This window comes from Oenanthe melanoleuca, chromosome Z (assembly GCF_029582105.1).
Source record: "Oenanthe melanoleuca isolate GR-GAL-2019-014 chromosome Z, OMel1.0, whole genome shotgun sequence".
NCBI lineage: Eukaryota > Metazoa > Chordata > Aves > Passeriformes > Muscicapidae > Oenanthe > Oenanthe melanoleuca.
The window spans coordinates 38,712,936-38,735,497 of NC_079362.1; the positions used below are offsets into that span (position 1 = coordinate 38,712,936).

At 38.4% G+C, this 22,562-nt stretch overlaps 1 protein-coding gene across 2 annotated transcripts in view; it reads left to right on the top strand.

Annotated features, from left to right (window-relative positions):
* FANCC (FA complementation group C) overlaps nucleotides 1-22,562 on the top strand; it is an 83,104-nt gene that overhangs the window by 11,052 nt on the left and 49,490 nt on the right. For both annotated transcript variants that reach the window (XM_056514246.1, XM_056514247.1), the window contains exons 2-4: nucleotides 12,589-12,762; nucleotides 14,224-14,311; nucleotides 19,984-20,078. In XM_056514246.1, the coding sequence (XP_056370221.1) occupies nucleotides 12,598-12,762; nucleotides 14,224-14,311; nucleotides 19,984-20,078 (348 nt within the window). In that variant the 5' untranslated portion in view covers nucleotides 12,589-12,597. The remainder of the gene's footprint in view (nucleotides 1-12,588; nucleotides 12,763-14,223; nucleotides 14,312-19,983; nucleotides 20,079-22,562) is intronic.

The window sequence follows — 22,562 nt, forward strand, 5'->3', positions numbered from 1 at the left end:
ATATCCTTGTTATAAATGAGTGCAATGGGCCATAATAGATCAAATAACAATTTAAAAGATTTATTGGTTACAGAAAGCAAAAGCAAAATCAGTGCTGGGCGACAGAGGAGTCTCGCTCCACTAACTGTCGCACCCCACCCCCCTTAGTTTGTTTCTTTTATGCTGTTCAGTTTTCGGGTTACGTGCTCCTCCTCCAGTAGTTCTGCGCATGCTCCTCCAGTTGCTAGGGGGTCTTTTTCTGCCTTCTGGTGGTCGGGGGAGGAGGGTGAGTAGTCTTCCTCAGCCACTGACTCCTTTCTTGGCACTTAAAACAATATGTGATTGTGCAAGCAAAGCAGAACACATTCTGGCTTCTACTTTAAGGCCTATCAAGCGAGCAAGCAAGCAGAGCAAAACAATTAACAAGTTCTGGCGATATCTTTCTCAAGGTCTGTCAGAGGATCAAAGCAGAACAATTAACATCCTGGCCTCACAAGTCTCTGGCAATATTCCTTCAAGGTCTAAGGCCTGTCAGGCGAACAGAAGGCCCCTTATTTATTACAAGTCCCCCCTTTTTCTATATTATTACTTTTGTTCGCTAAATCTTTGTAATTCCCTCCTACTTAACTCCAGATAATCTTTTGCCTCTTCCCCATTTAAGGCTTCATATTTTGCTCATATTAACATGAGGTGAGCGGCTTCTAACCTGCTTTTTACAATGCTAATTATTTTGTTAAAAATACAGGGGCCGAAAGCAAGCCCTAAAATTATTAAAATCACTGGTCCAGCTATGCTTGACAAGAGAGTCGTTAGCCAGGGAGAATATTTAAACCAAGACTCATACCAATTTTGCTGGGCCTCCCTTTCTCTCTTGCGCTGCTCCAGTTGTTTTCGGAGCTCGGCCATGGTGTCAGTTACTATCCCAGTGTGGTCTGCATAGGTGCAACACTCCTCTCGCAAAGCCACACACAGTCCCCCTTGCTGTAAAAACAACAGGTCTAATCCCCGTCTATTCTGCAATACAACTTCCGAAAGAGATCTTACTGATTTTACGAGACCTTGCCTTCTCTATTTTACTTAAATCTTCATCTACTGAAATTCTGAGATCCTTAAATCCTTGCTGTTTGTTCACTAAGGAAGCCACTCCTGTCCCCACCCCAGCACTTCCTATACTTAGTAATATAGCAACTGTGAGGGCTGTAAACGGTTCTCGTTTCTCTAAGTGGTGTTTTGGAGTGAATTGATGAGCATACACATAGTCTTTTGGGTGGTACACAATCCGGGGGACTACTATGAGCTGAATGCAGTATTTGGATGTTTCATTGAAATTAGATGTTGATATACACGGGGTTACCCCTAATGTGTTACAAACCCACTTGGTGTTTGCAGCAGGGATTAACCATTGGGCCGGTTTGTGGGAGTCGGTTACAGCCATTTTTACCCCGCAGAGGTGGTCTTTATCCTGAGGTATGTTGCTTATACACCTCCCCTTCCCAGTTACCTGAGCCACCGATATCCCTGGGGTGCTTTCTTTTCCCCTTTTCCAAAGGCACAAGGAGGGATTGGTCCCGTTTATTTTTCTAGACTTTGCTACAGAATCTAAGGCTTCATAAAAGGGTGGATTAATACTGTAGCACAACCAGCACTCTTTAGTTAAATTGGGGTATGTGCCATTTAACACCCTAAAGGTGGCTTGTAGGATCTTCCATAGGGTCCCTCTACTTGGTTGTGTCATGGCCGTGGTCTCCATTAACTGTGATCTATTATTGGCCTCCGTGAAATTTTCTGGGGTCATGTTGTCTAAGTCACCTTGATTTATTATCGTGGCTTCTGAGTCTGTTATTGCAGGATTCGGTCCAACAAGTTGAGGATTGTGGGGTACAATTTCCTTCTTTATAACAATATGCCCCCCCCCGGTCTTTCCCGGGTTCCCATATTCTAACTCCCCAGAATTTTCCTACTACCCGTCCTGGGTCTTGGGGTTGCGTGACATTAAGATAGACCCATTTGCAAGTACCGATATAAGTCACCACCCCTGACGGATCTGTCCAGGGCTTTTTACATCCATGTGGACCTCTTTCAACCCTTAAGTATTTATCTTGGATTTGGACCGACCATCCCAGGGAAATTGTTTCACAGCCCCAATATCCACAGTAAAATTCTCCGGGGTAGTTACAGTATGACCTCCCTGGGTTAGATGCTGGACACATGTAGAATACACTATAGGGGCTAGGTCCTATCAAGTAGGTCATCCAGGGTTATGTTAAAGCTAGGACCTCTCGAAGTAATTTGTGTTTGAATTTCTTTCTGACCTTCCCATTGTATTAGTGACCATTTAAAGGGTTCATGGTTTGCAGATACACTCACCCAAAAGATCATATGTACTATCCCTAATTGGAGGTGGTAGCTTCCCCCTTTTCCACAACAGCTCTTTTTATATTTCTCCCAATTTACCTCAGACTTTTCCTTTCCCTTGAACTCTTGACGGCTCTGGGTACCTGTTTCTCGTTTTCCCCTTTTGCTTAGGCGCCCTCCTCCACTGCTCTCGTCTCCTCTGCCTTGCCCATCAACTCGTTTGCATCGAGCTATGGGGAGTTCCATCTTCTCGGCAGCAGGAGTACTCTTCAGGAGTTTGACCCATGCTTTTTGATACGTTTTATGTATTTATACCACTTGCGGTTCTTAATTTGAGGGGTATAGCAACTGAGTTCAGGTACCCACCGTCTGCACAGGGCGGCTACTATCCTAGCCACAAATGGGGCAGGTTCGTTAGAGTGATAACAATAGAACTGGGGGTTTATCCCCTTTGTAAAAATTTTTCACCACTCTTCAGACCCTCTTAAAAGTTCTCTGGCAGCCACTTTGGTAGCCAGGACCTGAGAGGTGAGTAGCCTTTGGTCCGAATAACAATTTTTACACACTCCCCTTGGAGGGTAACTGTTGCTGCAATGGGTCCACCACTCCTCCTTACAAATTAAACAAATAAAGCATACAAAAGGGTTACAATTCCCCCAGCAATTTTCAGCATTACATCTTATTCTTACTGCTGTATTCAGCAGACCTTCCCCTCCCCCCCACTGGTGCTCCTTTTGCTCGGAGCTCTACTAGGAAGGAATAGTATGTTGGATCCCACAGTCTATCTCCCATGTGGAAAAAGTCTCATACCTGTGGTGGGGTGAGAATTATGTAATTTGTCTTTTAATTAGAGCTTACTCGCTTCTTAAGTGTCAGTTTCAGGCTCCCAGGTGTGCCCTTCACTTCCCACCCGGGGTCGTTGGTGAATTTAGATGGATCTACTGGTCCCTTGATTCGGCTTGCGTGAGTCCACCCTTTTTCCACAGTGTGTACTGCTGTGTCTGTTGTAAGCAACACCTGGTAAGGTCCTTCCCACTTGGGTGTTATCGGATTTTCCTTCCAACTTCGGACCAGTACCCAATCCCCGGGCTGAACCTGATGTAATACAAGATCTAATGGTGGTCTCTGAACCAGCATTCCTTTTTCCCATAGCTGTTTTTTGAATTTCATCAAAGCTATTAAATACTCGTTAATGTATCGTTCACTAACATTTGGGTTTGTCTGTGCCTTTTCTAAACTATAGGGCATGCCATATAACATCTCGAATGGGGAAATTCCCAAATCCGCCCGGGGTTGAGTCCGAATGTTCAGCAAGGCTAGGGGAATGCATTTAACCCATGATAATTTTGTTTCTAGTACCAATTTAGTACGTTGTTTTTTTATTTCTCCATTCATCCTTTCTACCCGGCCTGAACTTTGAGGGTGCCAAGGAGTATGTTGTTCTCATTTTATTCCTAATGCTACTGCCAGCTCCTAAGTTATCTTTGATGTAAAGTGCGGCCCCTTGTCAGAGTCAATTGTTTCTGGTACACCATACCTGGGGACTATCTCCTCCAGCAGGGCTTTTACTACTGTTTGTGCGGTTTCCCTTGATGTCGGGAAGGCTTCCACATAATGAGTAAGATGATCTACTACTACTAAAAGATATTTAATCCTCCCCACCTTTGGCAATTCGGTAAAATCCACTTGAATATTTGCAAAGGTTTGTTTTGCTAGAGGCCTTCCCCCATAGGGTAATTTTCTGAGGTTACTTCGATTTACCCGCAAACAGGCAGGACATCCCTTTGTGATATGTTTAGCTATATCGTGGAGCCCGATGCTCATGTACAAAGTGATGCCACCATCATGTGGCAAAGTGATCCACCAGCCCCTGGGCTCCCCAATGAGTTTTCTGATGTAACTTATACAATACCCTCTGAGCTATTGCCTTTGGTAGCACTTCCCGGCCGTCTGCTAATATCCACTTTCCTGCTTCCTCTGTAACACCCATTCTTCTAAATCTCTCTTTCTCCTCATTCGTAAAAATTGTATCAGTGTTTTCACCGTCCTTGACTCCATCTTTTCCCCTTTGCCCCCCTTTTTCTTTTAGGACCATTTCCTTTAGGGCTGCCCGTTTTGCCTCCTGATCTGCAGCGTTGTTCCCCCTGCTTTTTAAATCTATTCCTCGTTGGTGTCCCTTTAAATGAACCACTGCTAACCTTGTCGGCCCTCTCAGAGCTTTTAGTATCTCAACTATAAGTTTCTGGTGTATCAAATCCTTCCCCTGTGAGTTGATAAGGCCCCTTTCTTCCCATAGCTTTCCAAATGTATGGACTACCCCAAATCCATATCTAGAATCAGTATATATTGTCCCCTCCTTCCCCTCAAGAAGTTTCAAGGCCCTTAATATTGCATATAATTCACATGCCTGGGCAGACCATGATCTATCTAATGCACCCGACTCTACCACCTGTAAGTTCGGACCCTGCACTATTGCATACCCTGATTTTCTTTTCCCTTCTATTACCCTGGAGGATCCACCCACGAAAAATCTTTCACCACTTTCTAATTCCTCTTCTTCTAAATACAGTCTAATCTTCGTCTGCTCCTCTATTGTAGCTATACAGTCATGGGTCAAACACTCATGCTCCGGTTCCCCATAAAAAATGCGGCCGGGTTCTGTAGTGCAGTGGTTTCTAACGTCAAATTGGGTGCCTCTACCAGAATTCCTTCATACTTTAAAAGCCTAGCATCTGAAATCCATTTTTCTGCTTTTTGCTGTAATACGCTCCGGATGTTGTGAGGGGACATTACTTTGAGATTACCATTAAACGTAATTTTTCTAGCTTCTTCCACCAATAGGGCACATCCGGTCACTATTTGTAAACAGGTTGGCCAGCCCCTACTCACAGGATCTAAAATTTTTGATAAATATGCAACAGGCTTCTTTTTCCCTGCCCAATCCTGGGTAAGTACCCCAAATGCAATACCCTCTTCTATGTTTACAAATAAGAAAAATGGTCTCCTCACATCCGGGAGGCTTAAGACCGGGGCATGGACCAAACTTTCCTTTAATTCCTGAAGTTTCTCTGTGTCTTCTTGACTCCATTTCATTAGCCCTTCCTGTGTTAATTTATGGTAAAGAAATCTAGCTTTACTGCTATAATTTTCAATCCACTGCCTGTAAGTCCTAAAATTTGACGAACTTGTCTCTTGTTTTTTGGAATAGGTAGTGACATAATTGCTTGGATCCTTTCAGGGTCTATTCTTTTCTCTCCCTTCTTTAAATAGTGCCCCAAATATTTTACCTCCTCCTCTACAAACTGGAGTTTAGTCTTAGAAACTTTCAACCCCTTAAGTCCCAGAAAATTCAACAGCTTTATACTTTCTTTTCTTACATTCTCCTCATGTTCCCCTGCCAGAAGCAGATCATCTACATATTGTATCAGGGTTACTCCCGGTCCTGTTTGGTAATCCTGCAAAATTTGTTCCAATGCCTGTCCAAACAAATTTGGAGATTCTGTGAACCCCTGGGGTAACACTGTCCACCTCAGCTGTTGCCTCCTTCCTGTATCGGGGTCCTCCCATTCAAATGCAAAGTAATCCCGGCTTGCCTCATCGAAAGGGCAAGCCCAAAAGGCATCCTTTAAATCTATGACACTATACCATAAGTTATTAGGCCCCAATTTACTTAAGAGTGTATATGGATTTGCCACCACGGGGAACCGAACCACTGTGCGTTTATTAATTTCCCTTAAGTCGTGCACTAACCGATAAGTGCCATCTGATTTGCGCACAGGGAGTATCGGTGTGTTGAAGGGTGACATGCATGGTTCTAGCAGCCCCTTGCTCAACAATCTATCTATCTCAAGTTTTAATCCTCGTCGACCCTCAGGGGATATGAGATATTGCTTTATTTTTACTGGGACTTCCGGATTTCTAATAATCACCGAAAATGGGGCTATTTTTAGCTGCCCCACGTTTCCTGGATTATACCATACTTCAGGGTTTATCTTTTCTTCGTCCTCCACTCTGAGAGGACAGAGCTTAATTTGTAGTTCCTTCTCTACTACTTCTATCCTAATTCCTAGTTCTATAATCATATCTCTCCCCAATAGATTATATTCAGATTCTGATACTAACAAAAAGTCTCCCAGCCCAATTCTTGATTCTGATTCAACTGTCACCCTTTTAATAACCCCCACCTCAAAGGGTTCTCCCTTTGCTCCTACTACCATATCAGTCTCTTTAGATAGACTATATCCTTTTGGCAAAAACTGAATAGTTGATCTTTCAGCTCCTGCGTCAACCAGAAAAACTATTTCCTGGCCATGGGGACCCACCTTCAGTTTTATGAAGGGTTCCTTATGATGTTTCCGTGTCCCCAAGAGATAGAGCCCCTGACCCCTCTAATCTGTCTTAAACTCCTTTTCATCCCGAATCCTGACCCTACACTCTTTCTTGAAATGTCCTTTTTTCCCACAATAAAAACACACCTTAATGACCTGTCTCTCCCTTGAATCCCTAGACTCCTTAAGCTCTCTTACTGGCCGCCTCTGTGTCTCCCTCTGACCCTGTTCCCTACTTTCTCGTACCGCAGCAACCATCATTCTAACTTGCCGTTTCTGACTTTCCTCTTCCCTTCGGACATACACCTTTTGGGCCTCTCTCAATAGCTCATCTAAGCCTCTATCCTGCCAATCTTCCAGCTTTTGTATCTTCTTCCTTATATCTTCCCAAGATTTAGACACAAAATGTACCTTCAACACTGCCTGTCCCATTTGACCATCTGGATCCATTCCTGAGTAAAGCTGGAAATTCTTTCTCAACCTCTCTAACCACTCTGGGGGTTTCATCCTTCTTTTGTCTCTCATTAAATGCTTTATTGATGTTCTGGCCTCTCGGGACTGATTCCCTAATTCCCTGAACTATGATTGTCCTCAAGTCCTGCATGTGTGTTCGATGTGCAGGATTCTGATGATCCCACTGAGGATTTTGAAGGGGCCATTTGGTGTTAGCTGCAGGACCCTGAGCGTGTTGGGTGTCCCAGATACGCATGCCCTCCCTCCTAATCGTATTTTTCTCTTCGGCCGTAAACAGGATGTTCAAAATGGACTGTAATTCATCCCAGGTATACATATTAGGACCCAGAAATTGGTCCACTCTTTCAGCAACTCCCAGCGGGTCTTCTAATAAGTGTCCCATTTCCTTCTTAAATTCCCTAACATCCCCGGAACTGCGGGGCACAGATATAAATCCTATTCCTGCCTGAGGACCCCCCATAGGCATTTCTCTCAATGGAAATAAATTTTCTTGTTGTTTCCTAGATCTCCCTCTAGTGACTGGTCCTGAGTAGCTCGAATGATCTGAATCCGAATCCTCCTCTGGGGGAGGTGCACTGGGGGCAGGGGCCTGCGGTGGGGGCACATGTGGAGGGGGTACCATCAGGATTTCTTCTTTCCTACCTCCCTTTTTCTTATTTTTGTTATTCCCTTTTTCGGTCAACTTAAAGATAAAAACCTCAGGACGGGCTATCCAGATTTTTGCATACTCACTTTCCTCCAAACAAACAGTTTTTTTGTATTTACCCAAATATTTAATCTCTGTTTTATCCAATCCTCTGTTGACCCAAATATTGGCAAAAACACGTTTCTTGAAATCTCCTTCCCACCCCAGACTTCTACACAGTAATATATCATTTTAGCCTTATCTCTTCCTTCCGTTCCAGGGAAATGGTCCCAATTTTCTAGTAAAAATCCCAAGGGACTATCTCTAGGTACGGGTGGGAGTTTAACGTTTGCAGGAGGTTTACTCTTCCCCTGCCCCATTTCCTCTGGAGTACCTTCACTCACACCAACAATCACTTCCACTTCCCCTGTTTCGTGGCCCACGCTCTCGCGGGTCCATGGGAACCGCACTACTAAGGGTCCGCACTCGCTTGGGGAATCTGGCTGCCAGTCCCCCTCTCACACACACACCACGCGTTGTACTCCGGGATCCCGACCCCGCCTGAACGGATCCCTTATACTTACGCATCCTGCGTCTTCGTCCGGACTTTGTGCACAAAATTTAAGGGGGTCAACTGGGCCCTCCTACCTTTGCTTTTGCTTTCTTAATTTTAGGTTCGTCGGTCGAGGTTGGGGTAGGACCCCCGTCCCTTGGGCCACCAAAATGGTGGGGCGCGCCTTCCCGCAGGCAGAGAGCCCCTCCAAAATCTCGATCCAAGTCACGGCACCAAAATTGTTATAAATGAGCGCAATGGGCCATAAAAGATCAAATAACAATTTAAAAGATTTATTGGTTACAGAAAGCAAAAGCAAAATCAGCGCTGGGCGACAGAGCAGTCTCGCTCCACTAACTGTCGCACCCCACCCCCCTTAGTTTGTTTCTTTTATGCTGTTCAGTTTTTGGGTTACGTGCTCCTCCTCCAGTAGTTCTGCGCATACTCCTCCAGTTGCTAGGGGGTCTTTTTCTGCCTTCTGGTGGTCGGGGGAGGAGGGTGAGTAGTCTTCCTCAGCCACTGACTCCTTTCTTGGCACTTAAAACAATATGTGACTCTGCAAGCAAAGCAGAACACATTCTGGCTTCTACTTTAAGGCCTATCAAGCGAGCAAGCAAGCAGAGCAAAACAATTAACAAGTTCTGGCGATATCTTTCTCAAGGTCTGTCAGAGGATCAAAGCAGAACAATTAACATTCTGGCCTTACAAGTCTCTGGCAATATTCCTTCAAGGTCTAAGGCCTGTCAGGCGAACAAAAGGCCCCTTATTTATTACATCCTGTGATGATTTTTGAGATTAAATCTGTGTCTCTGGTATTTACTTTTTAATCAGGTTATTTATACATTCAGTAACTTTACTGTGTGTTTTCCAGTTGTTGGAACCAACTCTTTCTGGAGTGAAGACAAAAGTAAGCTATAATAATCAAATTGCTCTTTTCAGGACTAGATGCTATAGTTAAAGTAAGCAATCTATAAAATAACTGTTTAATTGGAAACTTTCTGTGAAAATAAACAAGTACAGCTTAAAAATCATGCTATTGGAAACAGAGCACTGTTGGAAATAGTGTGGAATAAGTAGCATTGTTATGCCAAAAATCTTAATGTATAGTAAGTTAATCACATTGTTCATCAAGGATAAGCACATAGTAAATGCTAAACAAGGACTAGCAACCTATATGAATAGTGCAGCAATTCCTAAAAATGCCACTTTGTCGTATCCTTCTGTTGATTTAAGCATAATTTTGTAAAAAGTGTACATTGATGGTGTTCCAAAACAGAGAGAGGCAATGCCTTCAGCATTTTTGTGATTATATCCTTGAAAATCTACATTCAACCCTGAGATAAGTTCAGTGGATTGGAGTATGGTATTAATAAAGCCCAGGTTGCGGGTTCCATTCCCACCCTTCCAACTCAGAGGATTCTGTGACTCTGTAGTAGTTGCTGTGAGGGCTACTACCATTGAATTGGCAAGAGTAGTTCTTGTCCAAAGCTTTACAGAAGTGCACAACCCTCCCTGCTCTCCCCCCTGCCCCCCAAAAGTGCAAAGATCTTTACATGTCACTCTAAATGGTTTGTTCCAAACATTACATCTTGTCTTAATCATAAGGATCATTTGTTCCTTATTGCTGATATATGAGGATTTTTACCAGTTTCACAAAATTAATTGCACACAAAAAACACTTTTTTTTGTCCTTTAATCCACTTTGGAAATGCGTTTAAAACTGACTCCTCTGTTTTTTCCCATAAATGTATCCGTGAGCATTAAACTGCAGCTAAAATTTCTGAACTCTGCTTTAGAAACAGAGTGGTGTTTCATTTTCATCAGAAAATTATGTGAAGAGATCAAGTCCAGGACTGATCCTTCTTAGGATAGGTTCTGAACCCTAGATTGTGCAGTTGGAGATTTTTTGGTCCAGGTCCTTTGTTTGTGCATGCAACAAGGTGAGGGTTTTGAATAGCACCGAACTTAGAGCTTCTTTGTCTTGTGTGTGATTATTGCAGGTCTGTTTATGGGTCTTCTCATCTCCAAGGTATTCATATGTTTTGAGGGAATTAGTTATCAGAAACAATAAAAAATGCACACTTGCAGTTGTCAGCATAGAAAGATTTATTTCTAAGATTTTCTTTCTTATGATTTGTGCTGGTTTTTGTTTGTTGGTGTGTTGTTTTTTTTTAATAGTAGCAGTACTTTAAAAAAAATAATGTGCAACTCAGTCTTTCTTTTTATGGCAATAACTCTTGACCAGTTAGGGAATTGACAAGGAGTCTCACTGGACCAGCAATCCAGTTTATTAAGCAATAATAACCAGGGAAATAAAACACCTTTCATATTGGAGAGCTGGGATCTCAGACTTCTGGGGAAAGAATAGTGATGTCTGTGCCATTCTGGACACTGGAGTAGTAGAAACTGGTACTGAGTTGATTATATTAGCCTACTTGATTTGCTTTACTTGGATTCTCAATACTTAATCAACTCATGACTGGCCCCAAAATGTTGGAGTTTTTGTGCTTCCTCTTTTTTGATAGTTTTGCTTTTCCTTTTTATCTCCTTTACTAAAAGTTGTAGGAGCAATTTTATTAGGGCATAGATTTTTCAGTTATTTGAGAGGATTGATATTGTCTGGGAATATCAAGTGGGCTCATTAATTTAATCAAATGTGTTAGTTCATTTCTTGGCTTTAACTTGTTCGAAAAGTCTTTCTTATGTCTCTGTGGTGATGAAAGTGTTTGGTGGCTAATTGCCACTGGACCCGTGTCGCTTCAGCCAGCTGCTGCGATGGAGTGTCTCATGGCATGTTTTGGTGCTCAGAGAAGATCAGTAAGGTCTTGGCACTGCACAGATCCCGTAAGAACTCTGCTTACAGCAACAGTTACAGATAGAAAAGGAAGTGTATTAAAAAACACAATAGCAGTGGCTTTGCTTACTTGTCTTTGAACAAGTTTGGGGCAAGTACACATTGTACACTAGCAAACCAACAGCTTAACCTCAATTTTTATCCCTCCACCCCCCAGCCTTTGTTTTTTTTCTGGACAAGATGTGAACTCAAATTATTTTTGTGATTCACTAGGGGTTATTTTATTTATTTATTTATTTATTTATTTATTTATTTATTCTCGTAGAAGTTAAACAAGTTTATTAATTATCTTCAAATTTTTATCTGGCTTAGATTAGTATGCTATACAAATCCTGTGTTAAGGGTTATAAAGCAATCTTGGTTTGAAGGGCTGCTGTGGAGTTTTATTTTTTTGGTTTATAGCTTGGCAAGATATATATTCATTTGTTTCTGTGGCCTCTATGAGTGCCTGAATTTGTCTCCAAGTGGGCAACAATTCATTTCTGAAAATTGCCACCACATTCTGTTAATTGACAGTTGTCTTTACAGTTTTGACAGAAAGAACAATGATTGAAAGGCTGCAAGAGCTCATTTGGTCTTTCAGCCTAAGAGGTGTTTCTTTCAGAGATATTTAAAGGTTTTTGTACTGCCTGCTGTGTTATTATCTGTCCTTCTGTCAAAGAAAAATATAATAGTAAAACGGAAGAAAGTGTGTGCTGTTTTTTGGTATCATTTACTGGGGCAGTAGATAGTGCTTATCTCTCAAAGACCAGTTTTTCAGAGTGAAGTGTGCCATAGGTTGTCAATCATTTATGGTACAACTTTAATTCATAACTGAGTTGTATGTAAAGCTGCATATGGTTATATTTTTTCCCTCTTATTTGTATGGTATACAAGGAGAAACAGAACTGAAATGTTAAATGTATTAGTTTCTATTAAGGAGAATACTCTTTTTCACATAGAACTAATGATAAATTACAAATATAAAAATTACAATGAACAAAGTCCTCCTACTGCCTTTTGTTTTGATTGAGCCTTATTTTAATACTTTCATTTGTCTTGGAACAAACATTTTTAGTTTTTTATTGTGCATAGCATTTGAAACAAATGCACGCTCAACCTATTCTAAAATTCTGAGTGAAATATTGATGATGATAAATTTAGATAAGAAAAGCCTGAAACACATCTGGATGTTACATTTATTCTAAGATAATTTACTGATTACTGTGCTCTCTACTTTCTCATGATGGGGTTATTAGTTTAACTTCTTAATATTACAGATAAAATTGCCAGCATTATGAGACGTAAACGCAGGTGTCCCCTACACCCTGTTCTCAGGTGCACACAAAAAAGTTAGCAAAAATCCCTCTTTGTGTATTCGTGCTTGGTTTGAAGCCAGTGTTCAGTGCTGCCTGATGTGGAGTTAAAATCCTTTTTTCAGGATTGTGGAATGGCTCACGACACTACAGTGCCCAAACTGAACTTTGAATATTGGTTGGATAAAGCTATTGAATGGGGTCAAGCCACTACATTGGAATCCCAGAAAGATGTGTGCCTTCATTTGCCTCAGCTCCAGGAATTTCTACATCAGCTGTATGAAACAATAAAACATCTGGTAAGTGACTTTAGAAGGAAGAGTGACTGTTTGGAAGAGGTCCTCCAAAACCATCTGCATCATGTTTTGACAAAACCAGAAGCTAACAGTAGCAAAAAGGTTTTTCTTGTTGACCTCAGGTACTGCTAGATCAGAGGGGCAAACTTGGAGACCAGTCACAGGTAATACAAACAAGAATGTGCTTCCTGTTTCCCTGATTTATTGTGAAAGGAGTGTTTTCTTCTTGATTGGTTGATGTCACATGAAGTTTCCCAGCCAATGCTCTAGCCTCTTAACAAAACTCTTTAAATAAACAAGAATTTGATTGTGGTTGTCAGGCCATAAATTGGATGATTTAAAGGCCTTAACATGCAAAACTGTAACTGATCCTTTAAGTCTTAGAGGCTCTGCTTACACGTTAACCCCAGTGTTATGGCACACACAGTGAATTCTAGCAGCATGGTCAGACCACTGGCATAAACTGCTGCCTGTTCTGTTTATTACTTTAGTTATTGTCTGCACTCACTTGAGTAAAAGTAGCTGGCATAAGGCTTGTTTTTTATGCAAGTTCTTTTTTTAAAAATACTCTTATCTGTAGACTGCAAAGTGAGATTTGTTTCAAACTGACTTTTAATGTTATATTTTAAGTAAAATATTTTGTGGGAGTGGAGTTTCTTCCCAAATTTGTATTTCTTTTTCCTTAAAGGAGAAAACAAATGTTGCTACTTCATATAATCCAAGGCATGGCCTGAAGTGGACCTTGTAAATATGGCCCCAGAAAGTCTTGGTCTAGCCCAAAACATGAGACAACGTAAGGAATTTATTGTAGTAGCAGGAGATGGTTATCTTCCCTGCTATTTGCATGTTATCTCAGCAAAGCACTATTTTTCAAAGCCTACATTTATTAGATAGTAAAGCTATGAAAATGGAGAAATAAGATTGATTACACAGGATTGTATATAAACCATGTTGTCCATTACTTTTATAGTGAAACTGCTTTCTATTTGGTTGGAAGTTAAATGTCAGTTTGTTACTGGCTAGTCATTAAGTAAGTTAATATAAAGAAAGCAAACAAAATAACAAAGATAATTTTATTCCATAGTAGGTGTTAATTTCTTCAGAAACTCTGAGACAGTGTATTATAACAATGATAATCAACAAAAATGTGTGTTAATTAGGCTTTTAATACAATGAAATCTTATACTTGCTAATTACTCATATTGATCTGCTTGCTGGGTGTGAGGCAAATGAACAAATTTTCTAACATAGCTGAGTATTAGGTAAGGAAATTATATAAGTTTTAACTTACTTGAATGATGACATTATAGCAAGTTTCCATACCTGTAGGTGTTTTGCTTTCAGAGCATTTCAGAGTAAAATCACTGGGATTGCAATTTACAGCAATGTGTATCATTAATGGTTCTCTTAACCTACTTTTGATGGGCTGTATATTTACTATTTTTTTTTGTTTTCATGTTTTAGCAGGGTTCCACTGCAGCAATCCAGCAGTTCCCTTTAATTGGACAGCTTCTAGGAAGGCTCTGTTGGAATCCTTTTGTTATAGGATATGGTAAGAATGTGTAAAGATACTTCTACAGCAGTTCCATAAAATTTATTCTGTAGAAATTAAGAAAGTATGAGTTGGTATATACTATGATTTTTTTCCATAAAAACACACCATTCTTTTTTACTGAAGTAAAATTTTGAGATAAAAAGGCTATCCGTGTTATTTAAAATATGTGACCTTCAGAAATGTTAAATTCACTTTTGGATCTAATTAATTTCATGGTTTAGTTATGGAATCTTGGCTTGGGTTTAATTCCAGTGAGTGTTTATGTGCATCATGATTTCTATTCTCGTTTTGTTGTATTGATTACATTTTGCTGCAGTCTCAAAAAGTACAAAATCTAGTGCTTCAAATTACTTTCAACAGAAGTTTCTTTCCATGAATATCAGAATATTCTATTATAAAATATTCTATTCTAAGATTAAAAAAAAACTTTTCTGATATGTGTGTTTTGTAAATAGTCTATATTACGATTGTGCTTGTTTTTATGAATCCTTATGACATAATTTCCCCATCTCTCCATGCTTGACTAGTGAAAATGCACATAGCATCTAAATTAAAACATTAAAATAGTAACATACGAAAAAGGCATGTGAAAAAATTAAATGCTCTTGTTGGTGGTGAATATATTCACTGTTGGGAGGGAGGAGACACTCCTTGTGCTATGTCATCAACAGTTCTGATACATTTTTTAGGACTTGAGTCATTAAAATTTTGATAAATTACTTGGGATCTCTTTAGGCAGAAAACTGATTCTGAGCTTCTCTGTGAGCTCCTTAAAATAACTTTTTGTCAGTCTTTTGTTCTTATTACAGCTACAAATTAAGAAGGAAAAAAATAACATTATGTCTCTTCTGCTTTATGCTTCCTTTTGGGGGAATACAGAAGAGAGCAATTTTTTTTTTCAAGCAGAAGGGCTTATTAAATCAAGCACAGCATACATCTTCTGTTTTGGCTTTGTCTTCTAGACAGCTCCAAGCACAGGCAGAATGAACATGTCTGTAAAACACATAGTAGATGTGTGTAATGTCAGCACTTCACCTCTCAAAGGAAAATTTGGGAAGGAACCATAGGTTTAAACGTTGACCATTTTTGCAGAGCGGCAAATGTGTGCTTTTTGAAAAGCCTTTTCATGCTTTACAGATGTATTTTTATAATGGAGAAGTTTCCCTTCTAATCTTAGTTTTTGACTGTGTTGGTAACCATTGATGTTTGCAGTTACACATACCCTTTGCTTCTAAGTTTTTGTTTGGAATATGCTAGTTTTCAGATGACAGTACATTGTATTATAGCAAGTAGCTTCACCTATATTTCTCATCAGAGCTGAAAGCCATCTGTGTCTGCTTTTGGCTCTTTTTCACAAAAATCCCAGCAATACATTCTTGGTTTCCTCTACTTCTTCTCTCTTTTTTGTGTTCCTTCAGCATTTTCTGAAGGAACTTTTCTGCAAAAGTGCTTTCTTGTTACCTCTCAAGTTTGCTTGACAATGAAGTCTTACTATAAGTTTGGGTTTCTTTGTCTCCAAGTGGCAAGCAAGCCAATTCAGAGAACTTTACTTGCTCAAAATGGAATCCTTCACTTGAAGATTTTCTGACATCAGTAGACCTGAAGATGTCTGCTTATACATTCCCACCACTTCCTCTTCTTAGAGCCACCTGAGCACTCTTTGGACTTGTGGCATTTTAGATTCAGCAGTTTTTCATTTTGTTTGGCACTGGTTCTGAAGATATTCTTTAAGATGGTTGCTGACTCTCAAGTGGGTTTCATGTAATTTCTCATTTGGATAAATAGCTCATTCAAGCATGTGTCTGACACCAGACCACCCTCACAGAAGAAGGAAATAATTTTGTTCAATTCAGTCTTTCATACTAATAAATGGAGAAGGAAAAACATTATACTTTTGCATCATGTCCAAACCACAATACCTATCACCTTAGATGAATGTCTGTTAGTGCTGGAAGCTGACATGGCTGACCACTCAGTGCAGGAAGCATAGTCTCTGAGGGAAAATAATCTCCTCATAAACACTCCTGAGGAGGAGGTGACCAAGTTAGCCTTATTTAGAATGCTAATGTGAGGGAAGCACGACTGAAGAAAATCTCATGGCTGTGCTTGTGGTCCTGAACCACAAGAGATACATCAGGAATTCAGTCTTGGTTAGGAATTCCAGTGGTGGTGGGATTTTTTTTTATTTTTTTTATTTTGTTTTTGGGGGTTTTTGGAGGTTTACTATTGTGTATTTTTTCTTTGTTTTTGTTTTGAGAGTGGTTTTTTTGGGAAGATTTGTTGGGTTTTTTGGTGTTTTTTTTGCTGGGCTATGCGATTATCTTCTCAGTAGAGCCCTTCTGGTTTGAGTTTTGAGACCAAATGTCTTGAATCCCAAACTAATTCTATGAAAGGGAGATTTCTTGGTGGCTCTCTGTCAGTATATGTGTGTGAGTATGCAAGCTTGGGAATGGATTAATTTTCACAGAAAGTTCAGTTTTAGCTAATCCACATTTTTTGATATGTTTCCATAAAATTGTGCAACAAGCTCTAAAAATACTATTTTTGGCTGTAAGATTAGGGTTTTCTTTCTTCTATCTGGCCAAAGGCTATTTATAAACTGAATACGCTTAGGATGATTGAGACTGCATATGTGAAAACCATACCTTTTTGTTCTTTATTTCTGGTTTTTTATAAATTTTTTTATTGTGAGATCTGCAGGAAAGAAGTACAATATGATCATGAAGGTTTGGACTTTTTACTGGTTGGTTGATTTGAGATGTTTCAGTTCTTTTGTTTGTTTCTTTTTTTCTTTGGCGTTCTTTTCCCTTTTTTTTTTGGTTGGTGGTTTGTTTTTCTTCTTTTTTTTTTTTTTTTTTTTTTTTTTTTTTTTTTTTTTTTCTCAAAGCAGCCTTCAAGCTGTCTAAAATTTACTACAGATTTTTTAAATTCCTTTTGTTGGAATACAATATTAACCTCCCTAGAGAAGTCCTGTATATAGGTGGTAACTTTTTTTGAGCTGTGATTTCCACCTTAGAGGTTTTCAATTTTATTTCTGTGGGTGTATTAATTGGTTATTTGGCTATTATGCAGCCTTTTATGCCATAGTAAGATCAAATTTTTATTCTTTTGTTTGTTTATATCTTGATAGTGCTTTTTGGTGTGTATCATGATGATAGGTTTTCCATGGAGATCACAGTTGCTAGAAAACTGGGAGGAAAAAGTCCACCAGTAGGTTTTCTATGGCTCTGTGTTTAGTCTTTTGATATGATTATCTTTTGCAGCTGCTGTAATTATTTTAAGATCTGTCTTAATCTTCCCATCTTTCATTCACTGTTCCAGGGCAGCTGTGAAAACAGTGAATCAAGAGTTTCCCTCAGAGTGTGTCATGGGGTGTATCAGCAGAAGGATTGTATGGGCCCTTTTCCTGTTTTTTGCAGATCTATGGGAGGCTACCTCAGTTTTGGTCAAAAAAGTAATTTTTTGAATTAGGAAAAGCTGAAGTTGTACCAGTTCTTTGTTTTTTGGAAACTTTTGGCATATATATGAATATAAGCTTAGTATTGGCTTATCTGTTGGGATGAAATTTGAATCTATGTTAATATGTGTAAACACATTATGCTGGCAAAGTGTGTGAACTCAGTTTACCTAGGCTTTGTTTTCATCATTTTAGCATTCATCATACTGATTTGCATTTCTGACAGGCAACAGTACATGGAAAGTATTTTAGAATATACAGGAAGTCACCATGTGTAACAAAAAAATCTTCTCATCCGGAAATCTATTCAAGTAGTTATATGTATTTTCTTCACCTCTTTTCTGAATTTTTTTCAAAGGAAAACCAAAATTTAAATAAAATGGCTTGTTGATATTTTGTAGACATACACTATAAACTGTGAGTCAAAAGAAGAAATGCTTGATCTATGTATATGCTGTTTGAGATAAGAGGTTTGGACTTGATGTCTTCTTCCCTGTCTTTTTTCTATGTAATTTACATAATTGAAAGGTATGCCAAAAGCCAGACTTTATAATCAGGCAATATTTTAGTATTTGTAATTAATAATGTTTAAAATCTTGATTTTCCAAGAAGGATTTGGCTATGATTTAGAAATTTAAACAAATAAATCACTCTTTGTTTATTTTTTTCTCCCAGATAATGTCATAGCAATTTAGATGGAAGGTGTTTTTGAAGAAGATAGCTGTCTATTAGTGCAGATGTCTGAATGCCAGTTGGATATAATCAGAGTTTAAGGACTTCTGCTGAGCAGTATGCAAGATGTGTCCTTTAATGTCAGAATTACAAAACCTAGGAAATCGTTAGCCTTGTGAAAATCCATATTAAAACAAGTCCCCAAACACACAATGGCAGAATACCCCAAACTGTGGTGGGTTAAAAGTATATGCTTAGGAAACCATTTCTGTTGCAGAGATGTTAGTCAGTGGGAGGTCAGTAATGGCCTCCGGGCTTGTTGGACATTTATTGAGGAATACTGGTTTAAATCACTGTTAACGTCTCTGGTCACCTGGTGAAAATACAGGCATTACTTAATGGACCTTTTCTTTTTTCCTCAGGCTTTCCCAACAAAACACTTCTAAATAATACTGTTTATTACATCCTGGATAGCAAATACATAGAAAACAAAAGAAATTACTCATTCAGCTTGATAAACAAATTGTGTCATAATATAATTTCTAAACCTAGTAGTATCACTTATCTTTATTATATTTTAGTAGGCTTATTGCCTACTAAGTAAATATTATACCCAAACTACATTGGGTTTTCAGAATTTTCATTTCAATCCCACAGTTTTGTTCTGGCATTAAATACGCTGTAGTACATCTTGGTATGTGCCAAAGAAGTTTAGGAAAAAAAACACCAAAGCCTATTGAAAACAAAGTTGTGGGTAATAATAATGAGTTAAATGGCTCTTCAGCTGCTCACTTCAGATAATCAGCTCCTCTATAATACTATCTATGCATCTGAGAAGTGAGAGTTATGCTCATTTTATAGTAGATTCTTAAAGAAGATAACTCATTTCAAACAGTGGGATAGAATTGAATAAAACCCAATCTGATCCTGAACAGAAAATCAGAATAGGATTTTTTTTGCATCATCTTTTAGCTAATTCTGTTGTCTTGCAGAAATATCATTTTCCTGAGGCATGGACACTCTTCCTGTATTTTTACAGAGACCTTGGTATTTTACATTCTAGTTATGAATGATTTCATGCTTCACAAACTTTAGTTTTTCATGAGTGAGCCTACTTGAGTTGTGCAAGCTTTAGACACAATGTAATAAACTATTTTACTACTGTTGAATATTGTCTATTGTTCATGATATTATGTAGATACTGAGTTGAAAATTCCTTGAAGGTAGCTTCAGGATTATTTATGTGAATGAATTACTAGGTCCTGCAAGTTTCTTAAGATCAGCTAACTATTGTATAGATTCTGAACACTTAGGTACCTTTTAAACTTCTGTTGAAGGAAATGATTATACAAGCTGTATATAGTGATTAATGTTAAATGTGTGGTATGAATCTGGTAGAATAGAAGCACTGTGAGTTAAGGCTGATATATAGGGCCTCAATTTTGTGGATGAACAGGGGTTGTTGTGTGTAATTCTGTCTGTTTTGTTTGGGTTTTTCTTTTCCCTCTAAGTGTATCTTTATTTGCTTTTTTCCCTGCAGATGAAAGCCAGAGGACTCTGATGTGGTGCTTATGTTGTCTTTTCAGCAGTGAACCACAGAATGCTGTGGAACTGAAGGCCAACAGCTGGATACGGGTAAGTGAATGAATCCTTCCCAGGACTGCTTTAAATTAGATTGATGATTTAAAGGTGCTACATCTATAGCATAGACACATTCATGTCATTCTGTCATCAAAGAAACTGCTCCAAACACAACTTGCATACATACTGTGTTGAAGTGTGTATGATTCTAATTATAACACAGTCTCATTTTAAATCTTAGAAGGATGTGGCATTTTACATTTGATAGTTTTGATGCTCTTAACTCCTAGATTCACCAGGTCTAGTATCCTTGAATGATGAGCAGCACCCTCAAATCAGAAGGGAAGCAAGTGTTGCTATTAAAAATAAAGAACTTTTCAATTAGGATATAATAAATAACCTGGAAAAAATGCCACAGTTTGTTTTGAAAGCAACTTATATTTGTTCTGTAATTCTATTCTTTTTTCATTTTTTTTAATCTCCTGCCTATGAAAAATTAAATTGTATCCAAACATTCTTCAAAGACAGTTGGAGAGCGAAAGAGCAATGCTTGTGTGTGGATTTATATTAATGACTTAAAGAATAATGAATCTCTGATTTTAATCCCAGAGTTAGGATTTTGTATGGCACATTTGTTCATATTTTACATATTTCCACACTGAATTAACAAAGCTCATCTGCATGTAGATAGCTTGCAGCACATCAATGCTTAATATTTTACATTGCTGACTAACAATTTGAGGGTGCTGTTCTGTTGTGCCTTACGTTTTTCCATGGGTCCATATAAAAATATGGTAAAAAATATAAATTGAATTATTAATATATATTTTTAATGTTTTAGTCCTTACAACTTGTGAGAATGTAGCAACCTCATCATTATTTATGTGCAGCTCTGCTACAATTAAGATATTTCTAGATTTATCTAAGTAGATCATTTTGAACTTACTAGTTTTTTTTGCATGTCAGATTATCTAGGTAATGCATGTAATAGTAGGATGTACAAATTACTATAAAATAATTGATGATGATGACTATGCACTTTTATGTTAGTAAGCAACTATTGTTGATTTAAAAGCAGTAGTCTTAGAAATATGTTCTCACAGTCCTTTTAGGTGGCCTTGGGTGCCTGTATATACCTGTTTAGTGGGCTGTACCACCTACCATGAAAATTTGAATAATTTAGTACTTAATACTAAATGTAATCACCCTTATTTTTTCCTGTCTTTAATGCTTTTCAGGAGACTTTTACTGAGGTTAGTTTTTAGCTACTAAATTGCATTTTCAAAGTTGCAGAAAATGTATTTAATGTTTAATGTATTTAATATTAGCTTACTTTTTAATTTTCCTGCAATTGTCGTAGAAAAGCTGTGTTGCTTTTAATGTCAGAAAGGGTAACTACCCACTTGAAATACATTATTTCTACATTTTTGAAACTAAGATTCTGCAGGTCTGTAAGTCCTTTAAAAGAATAAAATGTGAAAAGAAATTTATTGACATTTAATTAAAGTGTGTAGTGTAGACAGCAGTGTTTCTAGGACAATATGCTACTTAAAATAGTAGATATTTTTGGTTTTGTTTATGATTCTGAGCCTTAGTGTTGGAATCCAGGTTATCTAGGTCTTTTATAAAGCCAAGCACAGCACAGGAAGCCTAGATACATACTGCCACAGATTTCTCACTAATAAAAATAATCATGACCTGGTGAAGCCAGTCTCTAAGAAAGTTATTTAGTTTTTCTAGCTGGCCTTCTCTGAGCAGAGACTTTTGGAGCTGTGAAGTATGTATGGTTTTAAGATAGACTTCTCTGTAATGTGGCTAGAACGGCTTCCTTTCACTGCACGTTACTCTTGCAATGACTTTGCTGCAAATGGCAGCTTTTCTGAAGCAGGTTTCCTCTTTATCAATTTGGCCACACCTTCTTCTCTGCTCTCCGTTTATAAGCCGTGTTTATGTATTGTTTATGTCTCTGGAATTTATTTCCAATACTACTTTTATTTTAATGTGTTGGAAGGCCATACATACTTACTATAGTGTTACAACACATCTCTTTTCACATTGGGTAAACCAGAAAGTTAATATTCTTTTTATAAGTTTTGTCTTCTTTATTTTTTTCTTTTAATTTATTTTTTTCAGATTTATTTTTTTCAGTGCTTGACTGTCCCTTAAACAAATACAAAGGAACAAGGCAGTATATACATAATAGCACCTCTAAGGTTTGCCCTGTGTTTTTAGAGGTGTTTTTTTTTTCTTTGACTTGGCCAAGTTTTCCTTTCTGAAAATGTGTAGTTCTTTTGCAAATCAATATCCTGTGCATGGCCATATCTATCCCCATCTTTCTTATAAGTCCCCTCTAAATACTGGTAAGCTACAATAAGGTCTTAAGACATTAAAATAAGACAATTGTATGTTTTTCTTTGTCTGTTTTATGGGTAGAAGCTGATGTTGTAGGATATATGGCTTCTATGTATTTGCTAAATTATAGTATGTTGAATATGTGAGGCAAAGTTCAAAACTGTACATTGTTGTTTGTAGAACTTT